The sequence below is a fragment of the Ambystoma mexicanum genome, chromosome 11, assembly GCF_040938575.1.
Source record: "Ambystoma mexicanum isolate Mex_15411 chromosome 11, UKY_AmexF1_1, whole genome shotgun sequence".
NCBI lineage: Eukaryota > Metazoa > Chordata > Amphibia > Caudata > Ambystomatidae > Ambystoma > Ambystoma mexicanum.
Window position 1 is genome coordinate 783,271,328 of NC_090934.1, and position 13,081 is coordinate 783,284,408.

The 13,081-nt window shown below is 45.8% G+C and overlaps 1 protein-coding gene across 1 annotated transcript in view; it reads left to right on the forward strand.

Moving 5' to 3' along the window:
* Window positions 1–13,081, forward strand: part of TRIM66 (tripartite motif containing 66) — a 482,967-nt gene that overhangs the window by 149,651 nt on the left and 320,235 nt on the right. Inside the window, exon 3 of the mRNA XM_069623711.1 lies at window positions 10,582–10,714. Within this exon, the coding sequence (XP_069479812.1) occupies window positions 10,582–10,714 (133 nt within the window). The remainder of the gene's footprint in view (window positions 1–10,581; window positions 10,715–13,081) is intronic.

The window sequence follows — 13,081 nt, forward strand, 5'->3', positions numbered from 1 at the left end:
CTATGTATATCAAGAGACCATCTCAAAGCAATTTGTGGAGCTTAAGACCACTAAAAGGACACTACCCATGTGGGTCCTGCTCGGTTTGTCAATTTACGTCCAAAATACAACATTTCCAAGTGGGACAAAAAACCTGGGCTCTTAAAGACATTTCTAATTGCAAAACCAACCAAGTGGTTTATTGCATAGAATGTCCTTGCAAGTTACGCTATGTCGGGCAAACCATGCGCAAGATTGGCACACGGATTTCTGAACACCGGTCACGGATCCGGTGTAAAAATCTCATATCACCTTTGGTACAACACTACATGGACAAAAAGCACACCACCCAAGACATCAAATGGTGGGTCCTTGAAAGAGTGCGCCATGGCCCCAACATCCAAGGCAGACTCTTAGACCTTGAATGTAGGTGGATCCACAGACTGGACTCGGTACAACATGGCCTTAATGAACAACACATTTTCCCATATTAAAAGGGAGAGAATGGTCCGCCCTACACTCCTTACCCGTGCATTTCCCAGAGAAACACTCATCAGAGACATGAATGAAGATACTTGATCTATGTATTTGCTAATTATGCCACAGTGGCCACTTACCAGCGCATAGTTAGCAGACACTCACGTGTCTTAATTATCTTTAATTCGTATACAAAAACCTCTACTCCATACCCTGCTCCACCATTAGAGCTCTCCCCCGGGGTATGACACTTTTTGATCACACCGTCCAGTTTTTTAACAACAGGGTGCACCCACATGCAGCACCCCCCGATCATTTAACGTGACACGGGCAATCAATCAGGCGGACTCTGGCCTGCCTCGATTGGAGTACCGGCCCACTCTGACCCACCTGAGTCATTTTTGCAAAATTGGACGCCCAGGCGCCCTCTCCCTGTACCTTCGTCAGCGCAGTACAGTGACAGCACAGGGCATTTCCATCCGGGCCAATTCGGACTCCACGCCACTCTCTGTCTTTCCTCTTTCGAACTCCCAGCACCGGCCCCAGTAGGTAACTCTGCCCGTTCACACAGCGGATTTTCTAGAGTCGGTTCCGCATTCCTGATGCATCCACCAATCAGGACACAACACGCTCTACGAGCTGATTGGCCAGCTCCCACACACCTCCAGGACGTTATAAACACGCCCACAAGACGAATGCTTTCAGTCTGCAGAAGCCCACCAGACTACAAGCATCGCACGCTTGAGCAGTCACTCCAGCACCGCCTGGGATATCTGGAGACTTACGTTCAGACAGGCACCAATTTGGGAGTGCCTTCAGCATCACTCCACAGGTATTTATTTAAATTTCGTGCCTTAGTTATTAGCTCACCACACGACCACAAAATTCGGATCGGGCGCCAAGGGCTCTTTTCGCCCATACACATAGGAGCCATTAGCAACCGGCCTGGGACGGCTACTGTCTGCTCCAGGCCGGGTGCTGGCACAAATAAAGTCCCGCCTCACACATCCGTATGAGCGACATTCACACACCTAGGGTGATAGCCACCTCCAGCCCAGGTACCGCCTATGCTCATATACGTAACGTCCCTACATGGGGACGAACAGATACTACACCACCAATACAAACATACTCCTCTCCATCTTTGCTTAGGATTCTCCTAACCCAGCACACCTTACAGAACCCATTGAGCTTTCTTTAGCACACGTAATTGACAGTGCTATGACACTGTTTTGTCTCTTGCTTTTTCTGCACAGAATGATGTTCCCTGCATTATCCATTTTTGTGGACTAAATCCAGCCACTTTCTCATCAACCAAGCAACACACGGTGCGGTTTGACTGGTCCGGCCCACAAGGAGTGCCTGCCTCATAGTGAGATTAACCTCAAGGTTTCTGTGGTGAGTTAGGCATGTCTTCCAACCACTACAGACAGATTACAGTTGCAATCTCTTGCATTTACGTAATTGATTTTTAGGATTGCCCACCTACTAAACTTAGGTTTCTTATGAATTCGAACATTCGGTTCGTTGCACAATTTAATTGTTGTTACTAATTTAACCCAGTGATGTCCAGAAAGAATTAGGGTCTCGATACATAAGGACTTGACTTTCATTCTCTCCTTTTGTTTTTTCCTTTTTTTTCTTTATTTTTATCTTCTTGCTACAGGGGCCACCCACTCGCCCTGATGAAGGCGGTTCACGTAGAACAAAATGTATCCCTCAGAAGCATTTCCAAATGGGATAATTTTTCCGCCGAAACGTGTACTATGTGCAAGGGGGCTGTATTGATCCATATGTCTGATTAGTACTCATTTTACCAACATCCTTAGGCCAGCATTTGTATTTCACAAGCTGACCCAGTTCCCCCTGCCACGTTGGCACCTGCAAGATGAGATGCTTCCTTGTATAGAAGCATCTCCCTAAGTAACTCCAGGACCTATATAGCTACAGGTCCAATAAATCTTTTCGATTCCCACATGTATCATAGATGGAACATGTTCTAAAACTCAGAACCATACAATCATTTGTGAATATTTCACGCCTAAATACTCTCCATTCAGCAAACACTAAAAGGCCTGAATGGGTATTTCTTTCATGCACCTTATTAAGCTATTGTTGTCTAGATATAGAAATTTGTCCCATATATATCGCTTCCAAATATGTTTTTTTGATTTTCTCATGTACCCCACCAAGTTATTCGTTGTTTAGATTATTGTAATTTGTCTCATACACATTGTTTACAAATTGTGTTTCTTTGATGTTTTTTTGTCTCAACATAAACCTTGTATGTTCACAACCTTTGACACGTGTGAGTTTCCTTATTTGACCTTTCTTCTTTCTGGACAGACCTTATGGGTTACTAACTTAGGGATTTAATCCATTAGTATAATTATACCAGGCTCCCCCACTTTCATTTGTTTCATTTATTGATAAAAATTGGGTATAAACCTGGAAGGTAGCAGTTCTACTTCTTTTTGTTTTTGTATCTTTGATGCCTGAGTCTGCTACTAGTCACCCTGGGCACACCGAAGCCCTTAGAATATATATTGCTATTTAGACAACCCTAGGTTGTTTCTTTCGGTTCGGTGACGTTGGGTATACAATCCTTAAGACCGACCAAATTAATTTGGCTATACTATTACCCTTGCGAGCACTGCCCTAGAAATATTCCTTGTCCAGTGCACAAAATTTGGGCAATTCCTCACCTTGACTCATAGGTATACAGAATCTCCACCTGAGAGGGTGGGCACTCCCCACTAGGCCATCATACAGCAAATTAGGCACATATAATGGCAGAAAGTGCCACTTTAAGCTATACAGAGGAACAGACATCAGACCTATTATCAGGACCATCTTTTTTTGATCCTACTGGGCCCAATATATCTGGGCCCCCCACCAGCACAGGAGACGATCTCCTGAAACTCAAAAAAAAGGTGTTTAGGATTGAATTACACGGACACTTCCTGAAGGAGTATCTACGAGCTAGTATCATCCCTACGGGACTAGTTGTTAGGAATGAACCTTGCTTGTTCCTTGAGGACAAAGAATACACCACGAACTTTAGCTACATTGCAACCAAGTGTAGCAGGGACCTAATGGTCCTAACAATCACAACAGCACAAAGAGTCAGTTTGGACCTACAAAAGACACTGGACGACGAAGAGAGAAAATTTGCAAATAGCGCACTCATTATAGACGCCAAAAATCAAATCGAAGCAATTAACAAACAATTTGCCATTTTCAAAACAAATACTGTGAACAAAAAAACTAATAAACTACAGAAAGACATTCAAGAATTTAAAACAGAATTAATTTATCCTTATACCACAGAAGGATATTGCAATAAATCGAACCAATTAGGAGGAACACAATCAGGCAATCAGAAAGCCAAAAGAAGGGGGGTATCCTTCTCCGGATCAAGCAGTAGTTCATCCAGTGGGAACTCTAACCCTAACTATAACCCGTACCCATTTAACCCATTTGGCCAAGCCCAACCACATAACTATCCCCCACCACCCTTCCAACCCCCTTTTTTAGGACGAGGAGGGGGCAGATGGGGCCCTCCACCTTGGAATCCAGGTTTCCAAGGCCAATACAGACGTCCGAGACGACGGAGGAGATAAACCATACGGCCGACCAGGACTTACCCATTTTCAATTTAGCCAATGCCCAACTAACTGCCACACAAATTTCAGTCCTTACGAAGGGTTTATCATTTGTACCATCCGGAAACACAGATTGGTATAACACCGAGATGGAGATACGTCGGTTCTTACGGACCGTCAGATTACGTACCTTTTTTAACGAACATGAAACAAATGAAGATCCAAATGACACAGGGCTACATCCCAAGTCTTCTTTCTCACCCTCTGAGAACCAAGTCCCTTCGGACCTTCTCACTTTTGAAAGATGCGTATTACGTGACCTCAGAAGCCTGAGCAAAAGAAATCATAACCACAGACAACAAAATATTACACGAGCAGAAAGAGAAGCCCTAGATACACTAGCTAAAAAATCTGAGTTAGTTATCAAACCCGCCGACAAAGGGGGCGGAATTGTTATAATGCACTCTGAACAATATTTCCACATGGTTATGGACCTTCTCAACGATACACAAAGCTACAAACTTTTAAAAAAAGATCCCACGAAGGACCTGACGGCTGAAATCGCTGAGATGGTCTCCTTTGCTCTTGAAAGAGATTGGATTACGGAGAAGGAATCTGATTTTCTGACCACTACAGGAGGCAGAACTCCCTGCCTATACGCACTACCCAAGATCCACAAAAACTCCACCAACCCTCCCGGCAGACCCATTGTGTCAGGGTGCGGATCCATTCTAGAGCCACTATGCAAGTTTGTGGACTATTTCCTCAAACCTATCAGCATCACCACAGAATCTTATATTAGAGACATGATGCACACAATTCAGATGTTCGAAAATTTAGAATTTGACCCTCAAAAAAATTTGTTAGTCACTCTTGACATCAAGTCGTTATATACCAGCATTCCTCAACAAGCCGCGATTGATTGCGTATATGAATATCTTGTTGAAACTAATAGAGAGACTAAGGCTCCACCCGAATTCATCATTGAACTAATGACACTTGCCCTCTGTAAGAATTTCTTTGAATTTGACAAACAGTTTTACTTGCAAATTAAGGGGACAGCCATGGGGGCGGCATTTGCCCCAAGTTTGGCCATCTTATTTATGGCCAAATTTGAAAAGAATTTTATCCATAATACGATCAACCCTTGGAAAAACAATATTAAACAATGGCGCCGATATATTGATGACGTTATTTGCTTATGGAAAGGAACAGAGGACACATTACAAAACTTTTTTGTCTGGCTGAACACTTGCAGCACAGACAAACAGTTTACAATGGAACACAGTGATACCAGGATCAATTTTTTGGACCTGACGATTGGATACAATCAGGGTAGATTAATTTGTAACACTTTTCGCAAACCAACTGACCGTAACACCCTCCTCCATTTCCAGAGTGACCACCCTAAGCACATTAAAGAAAACTTACCATACGGACAATCCCTCCGTTTGGTTAGGAACTGCACAGCCCTAAATGACTTCTACCATGATGCTGAGTTACTAAGCAAGAGACTGCTGGAAAGGGGCTACCCCAGGAAGCTGGTGTCCAGATCTTTGAAGAGGGCACGCTTTACCTGCCGGGATTCACTCCTTACCCCCAAAATTAGAGAGGAATCTCAAGACCAAATCACATGGGTGATAACACACGGCCAGCATGCTTTCCAGGTCAAACAGATCATTCACAAGTACTGGCCCATTGCCAGACTATGTCTCCCTGATCAACAAACACCCCGATTTGCATTCAAGAGAGCACGGAACATCAGAGAGCACTTAGTGCACTCTATGTATATCAAGAGACCATCTCAAAGCAATTTGTGGAACTTAAGACCACTAAAAGGACACTACCCATGTGGGTCCTGCTCGGTTTGTCAATTTACATCCAAAATACAACATTTCCAAGTGGGACAAAAAACCTGGGCTCTTAAAGACATTTCTAATTGCAAAACCAACCAAGTGGTTTATTGCATAGAATGTCCTTGCAAGTTACGCTATGTCGGGCAAACCATGCGCAAGATTGGCACACGGATTTCTGAACACCGGTCACGGATCCGGTGTAAAAATCTCATATCACCTTTGGTACAACACTACATGGACAAAAAGCACACCACCCAAGACATCAAATGGTGGGTCCTTGAAAGAGTGCGCCATGGCCCCAACATCCAAGGCAGACTCTTAGACCTTGAATGTAGGTGGATCCACAGACTGGACTCGGTACAACATGGCCTTAATGAACAACAAATTTTCCCATATTAAAAGGGAGAGAATGGTCCGCCCTACACTCCTTACCCGTGCATTTCCCAGAGAAACACCCATCAGAGACATGAATGAAGATACTTGATCTACGTATTTGCTAATTATGCCACGGTGGCCACTTACCAGCGCATAGTTAGCAGACACTGTCTTAATTATCTTTAATTCGTATACAAAAACCTCTACTCCATACCCTGCTCCACCATTAGAGCTCTCCCCCGGGGTATGACACTTTTTGATCACACCGTCCTGTTTTTTAACAACAGGGTGCACCCACATGCAGCACCCCCCGATCATTTAACGTGACACGGGCAATCAATCAGGCGGACTCTGGCCTGCCTCGATTGGAGTACCGGCCCACTCTGACCCACCTGAGTCATTTTTGCAAAATTGGACGCCCAGGCGCCCTCTCCCTGTACCTTCGTCAGCGCAGTACAGTGACAGCACAGGGCATTTCCATCCGGGCCAATTCGGACTCCACGCCACTCTCTGTCTTTCCTCTTTCGAACTCCCAGCACCGGCCCCAGTAGGTAACTCCGCCCGTTCACACAGCGGATTTTCTAGAGTCGGTTCCGCATTCCTGATGCATCCACCAATCAGGACACAACACGCTCTACGAGCTGATTGGCCAGCTCCCACACACCTCCAGGACGTTATAAACACGCCCACAAGACGAATGCTTTCAGTCTGCAGAAGCCCACCAGACTACAAGCATCGCACGCTTGAGCGCTCACTCCAGCACCGCCTGGGATATCTGGAGACTTACGTTCAGACAGGCACCAATTTGGGAGTGCCTTCAGCATCACTCCACAGGTATTTATTTAAATTTCGTGCCTTAGTTATTAGCTCACCACACGACCACAAAATTCGGATCGGGCGCCAAGGGCTCTTTTCGCCCATACACATAGGAGCCATTAGCAACCGGCCTGGGACGGCTACTGTCTGCTCCAGGCCGGGTGCTGGCACAAATAAAGTCCCGCCTCACACATCCGTATGAGCGACATTCACACACCTAGGGTGATAGCCACCTCCAGCCCAGGTACCGCCTATGCTCATATACGTAACGTCCCTACATGGGGACGAACAGATACTACACCACCAATACAAACATACTCCTCTCCATCTTTGCTTAGGATTCTCCTAACCCAGCACACCTTACAGAACCCATTGAGCTTTCTTTAGCACACGTAATTGACAGTGCTATGACACTGTTTTGTCTCTTGCTTTTTCTGCACAGAATGATGTTCCCTGCATTATCCATTTTTGTGGACTAAATCCAGCCACTTTCTCATCAACCAAGCAACACACGGTGCGGTTTGACTGGTCCGGCCCACAAGGAGTGCCTGCCTCACAGTGAGATTAACCTCAAGGTTTCTGTGGTGAGTTAGGCATGTCTTCCAACCACTACAGACAGATTACAGTTGCAATCTCTTGCATTTACGTAATTGATTTTTAGGATTGCCCACCTATTAAACTTAGGTTTCTTATGAATTCAAACATTCGGTTTGTTGCACAATTTAATTGTTGTTACTTATTTAACCCAGTGATGTCCAGAAAGAATTAGGGTCTCGATACATAAGGACTTGACTTTGATTCTCTCCTTTTGTTTTTTCCTTTTTTTTCTTTATTTTTATCTTCTTGCTACAGGGGCCACCCACTCGCCCTGATGAAGGCGGTTCACGTAGAACAAAATGTATCCCTCGAAGCATTTCCAAATGGGATAATTTTTCCGCCAAAACGTGTACTATGTGCAAGGGGGCTGTATTGATCCATATGTCTGATTAGTACTCATTTTACCAACATCCTTAGGCCAGCATTTGTATTTCACAAGCTGACCCAGTTCCCCCTGCCACGTTGGCACCTGCAAGATGAGATGCTTCCTTGTATAGAAGCATCTCCCTAAGTAACTCCAGGACCTATATAGCTACAGGTCCAATAAATCTTTTCGATTCCCACATGTATCATAGATGGAACATGTTCTAAAACTCAGAACCATACAATCATTTGTGAATATTTCACGCCTAAATACTCTCCATTCAGCAAACACTAAAAGGCCTGAATGGGTATTTCTTTCATGCACCTTATTAAGCTATTGTTGTCTAGATATAGAAATTTGTCCCATATATATCGCTTCCAAATATGTTTTTTTGATTTTCTCATGTACCCCACCAAGTTATTCGTTGTTTAGATTATTGTAATTTGTCTCATACACATTGTTTACAAATTGTGTTTCTTTGATGTTTTTTTGTCTTAACATAAACCTTGTATGTTCACAACCTTTGACACGTGTGAGTTTCCTTATTTGACCTTTCTTCTTTCTGGACAGACCTTATGGGTTACTAACTTACGGATTTAATCCATTAGTATAATTATACCAGGCTCCCCCACTTTCATTTATTGATAAAAATTGGGTATAAACCTGGAAGGTAGCAGTTCTACTTCTTTTTGTTTTTGTGGTTTCATCTCCTGACACTTCAACAGCCAACTAGTTCAGATGGTCCCAGACAGATTGTGGCATTGCCCACTAACCTGAACAGCTCCAGAATGTTCCACAATGCTCCATCCTCTCCATCCACTAATCTGTGAAGTTGCACAATGTTCCACAATGCTCCATCCTCTCCCCTTCAACCTCTACACGGATCCTCCAGGAGAACTCCTTTCCATCAAATCATACTCAAAAAGATTAAGTTCATTCTCCTGGGAAATCCCACCAAGCACCACACAGTCCAAAATGTCTTGTCTTTATCATCAACTGTCCCCTGATTCAAAACACATATTGCCAAGAAAATACAAGCAACATGTACCAGCGTGTGCTCCTCTGCAACGTTAAGCCTTTCGACCCTGCCCTGAGATCCAGAACCGTTGTCAAAACCCTGATCATCTACCACCTGGACGATATATTCACAGTTGCTCAAGATTCTACCTTTGCCTCTCTGGAAGCTGTCGAGTGTGCTTCTGCACAGGATAATTAAAGTTGAACTACATCACCCCTATCCTAAAGGGGCTGCACTGGCTACGGCTTCAAGCACACACCATGTTCAACACAGCCCGCATCATCTACAAAGCAGTTACAAAGAAATCACCACTCTCCCTGCTTGAAAACAGGCCTTTTCCTGCTATGCACCCTGTCTGTGCAACAAGATACCAATACTGTTAAGAATGACTCCTTCAATCCTTCTCTTCAGGAACAACCTCAAAGGACTACTAGTTAAAGAACTTCTAGCCAATCACTGATTGCTCCACTCAGCCTTAATTCACTCCCTGTGGAGCTTCCCCCATCTTGTGCTCTCCCTGTCGATCCCAGCTCCTCTGCTAACCCTTCACCCCTACTTGTTACCGTCAGGTGCAGCCTCTGTGTGCAGCGCCCCGTTGCAAGCCAGCTAGGTTTGCACTATTTAAATCCAAATCATGCCTACACTTTGGAGCAGTTCCCTCTGCACACAATGTGTTAGTAAATGCATAACAAATGTGTATTCAATCTACAATGTATATACCGGCACCCTACTAATCAGTACAGAGGTACAGGGACCTATGAAATGGTACTGGTCATTCCCAGTACAACAGCAGTGACTAGACTGACCTCTAAGAAAAGTTGGTGATTTTGCACACTGCTTGAAAGAGCTCTGTGCTGAGTTGCTTTCTGTGCAAAGAAGGTGTGCAACTTGTATGTGTCCCTTAAGGATGGTGTGTCTACCAGTCTTGCCTCCTCTGCTTATGGCCACTCAAACTTACTCGTGGTGCGGCAAATGGTATAAGGCTCCATTTTCGATAGTAGGCACAAAGGAAGGGCCATCCACGGGGCATCACAGCTATTGTGGAGGGCTCCTGAGAGGTCCCCCTTCAAGTAATATGGCCCTGTGCACCTGACCTGGTGATTTGCACCTCTTCATACTCGCATATGCGTGTTAAGTGTATGCCTCAGGAGTCTGTGCCTATCTTTTATTTATTTTCTTGCATAGTACAGTTAAACAAAAAACACACCAAAACAAAAAAACGTATTTCCTGAAATCGCCAAATTAATTTGCATCTAGTTGTGTAGGAGGTCCAGTAGTTGTGAAATTAAAGAATTCAAAAGACCATATAGATGTAACCGCATGACTCTTGGCAGATCTGAAGAGAACGGTGGATTTGTAATATTTTGTAGGTTCTAAAAAGAAACTGAAGAAACTAATGTCTCTAAACATGTCATTCGAATCGTTTGAAACAGATGACCTAAATGGTGAAAATGCACTATGAGATGTAATGGTTTGATTCTCTCTCTCCCACAGGAAGTGAAAGCTGCTCGAGTGGCTTTTGCGTGTTCTGTCCACTTCACAACCAGGAAGCCATGAAGCTCTTCTGTGAGACGTGTGATGTTCTGACATGCCGAGCCTGCCTACTTTTAGAGCACAAGGAACACAGGTACTAAAATAACACTTGAATCATTAACAGAATCAAACGGTGTAAACGTGCCAATGGTGTTTATGACGTTATTTCTACCGCTTTCTCTCTGTGGTTCTTGAAGCCCGACTTACTGGCTGTACTCTGCTTTCTGCGGATGCTCCGGCGTGTTGCGGATGCTGAGGCTTTAGTGTCATAGAGAAGTGTAAAATAAGACAGTTTTGTCATCATTCGTTTCCCGGGCGCTAAAACAGCACTTGTGTGAATAAGGGCTTCGTGAGAAGGATCTTACCATCATCTCTGTTTAGATGTTGAGATTTTAGGCAGCTGGTGTCTGTGATGTCCACGTGATCCCGGTCACGTCAACAAGTAAATAAAGGGAAGCGGGATCCCGCCAAACAGGAGTTCCCGCTCCAGTGCCCCACCAAGCAGTGTCCATTGCCTCATTGCAGCGCGCAAGCCAGGGCCTGCGCAGCGCCCCCCCACCAGCCTACCCCGCGGCTGAGATTAGGAATCACACTGGCGACGAGGCAGGATTGCAGAACCGCCCAACGAACGTGCCTCCCGGGCAACCCCATGGCTTGCTGAGCTTCTCGCGCCACACGAATGGGAAGCCCGGGAGAAGCGGAGGAAAAAAAAGACACTAAAGTAAGTGCGCTGCGCTCAGGATAGGAGGGGAAAGAAGGACAACGCCCCCTCTCCAGCCGCCACACACACACGCGATCCACATCAAAGGTTCCCTCAGCATAGGCGCCGGCTCGCGCCCAAAAAACAAAAAAACAAAATTGTTTTCTAAGGCCCAATTTGATCAAGCACTCTGCCAAAGCACGTGGCCACAAGGGCGCCAAAGAGGCACACCAAACACATAAACGGCAACCCTGCATCAAGGGCGCACCACGTAGCCCAAACCAGAGACTGGCTACCAAGGCCCCAAGCCTATGCAAACAAGCTCACACTCGCAAGATAGATGACGAAGAAATGAAGAGGGCATTTCCCATGCTCAACATAGGCACGATGGCCCTTCGCATCTTCAATGCCCTACCAAACCGAGGCACTGATGACGACTATGCAACAGCCAAGGACGTTCTCACAAAGAAATTCAAGCCAAAAGCCAGCCATGATTTTGAAAGGTTTAAGATGAGCCAAGCCAGACAACGCCTGCAAGAGAATATAGACGATTTTCACAGCCGCCTGAGAGAAATGGCACTATCGTGTGACTTCCCGAACGAGGAATTTTCAGTGAGGCAACAAGTCATACATGGGCCATCCTCTGAGAAACTAAGACACCCCATCCTCGCAGAAGAAGACCTCCCACTCGACACCATCCTGGCCATGGGACGACTACGAGAAAGAACGGATGAGTATGCGACAGAAATGGAGCACATCATAAGCCACCTGCCCCTAGACACTTACCTTTCAAAGAACAACGCCTCAACGATCAATGCCCTGAGACAACAGAAGCCATGGGCAGGACCACCCAGCACAAGACCAAAGGACTGCATATGGTGCGGAGGACAACACAGCAGAAACAACCCATGCCCGCATATGGCACCACGTGCCACAAATGTGGAAAAGAGAATCATTATGCATCGGTGTGCCTTAGCTCCACACAGCCCAAAGACACTACTCACAGGGAGAACACCGCGCGACACAGAGACGACGTGGGAGCCCGAAGACACACAAGGCACCCAGAGAGACCAGCCCAGTGTCAGAAGAGACAAACTGGCGGGACACAATACGGCTGAAGTGGGCGCGCCGGCCCCATCGATGGCGAAAACTCAGACAGCCCCAGCAGCGATGGATCGACCAATCCAGTAGAGAGCCATCCCCTGACCAGAACAGGCGGACCCACAACCACAAGAAGGAGAGAGCACACATGATTTCGGCAGTGAAACCAGGAAACAGCAACAACCACAGGGGAACCAGATCACGACATGCACCATATTGGTAGGAGACATCCCTGTTACCATGATGATAGACACAGGCCACCGTGAACGTCATGACTGTCTCCAGGTTTGCCAAACTGGAGCCCAAGCTGACGCTTCGACAGCGCTCAGTTCTTCTTTACGCCTATGGATGCAAAAAGCCCCTCCCAGTGGCAGGGTACTTCAAAACGACACTCTCACACCGAGGCATCAGCTGCAAGACACAAATCCATGTTGTCGACACCGGATTGAGACTCTGCTCAGCTGCACCACAGCTGAACGCCTAGAAGTCATCCAATTCAACCTTGCCATCCAGCCTGAAGACATAGAGCACCTGCTCAAGAAACACAAGAAACTCTTCACCGGCTTCGGATGCCTCAACGGCCGGTCAGTGAAACTCCACATTGACCAGACCGTTGAACCCAGGGCAGTAAGGCACACGAGGGTACCATTCCACATGAGA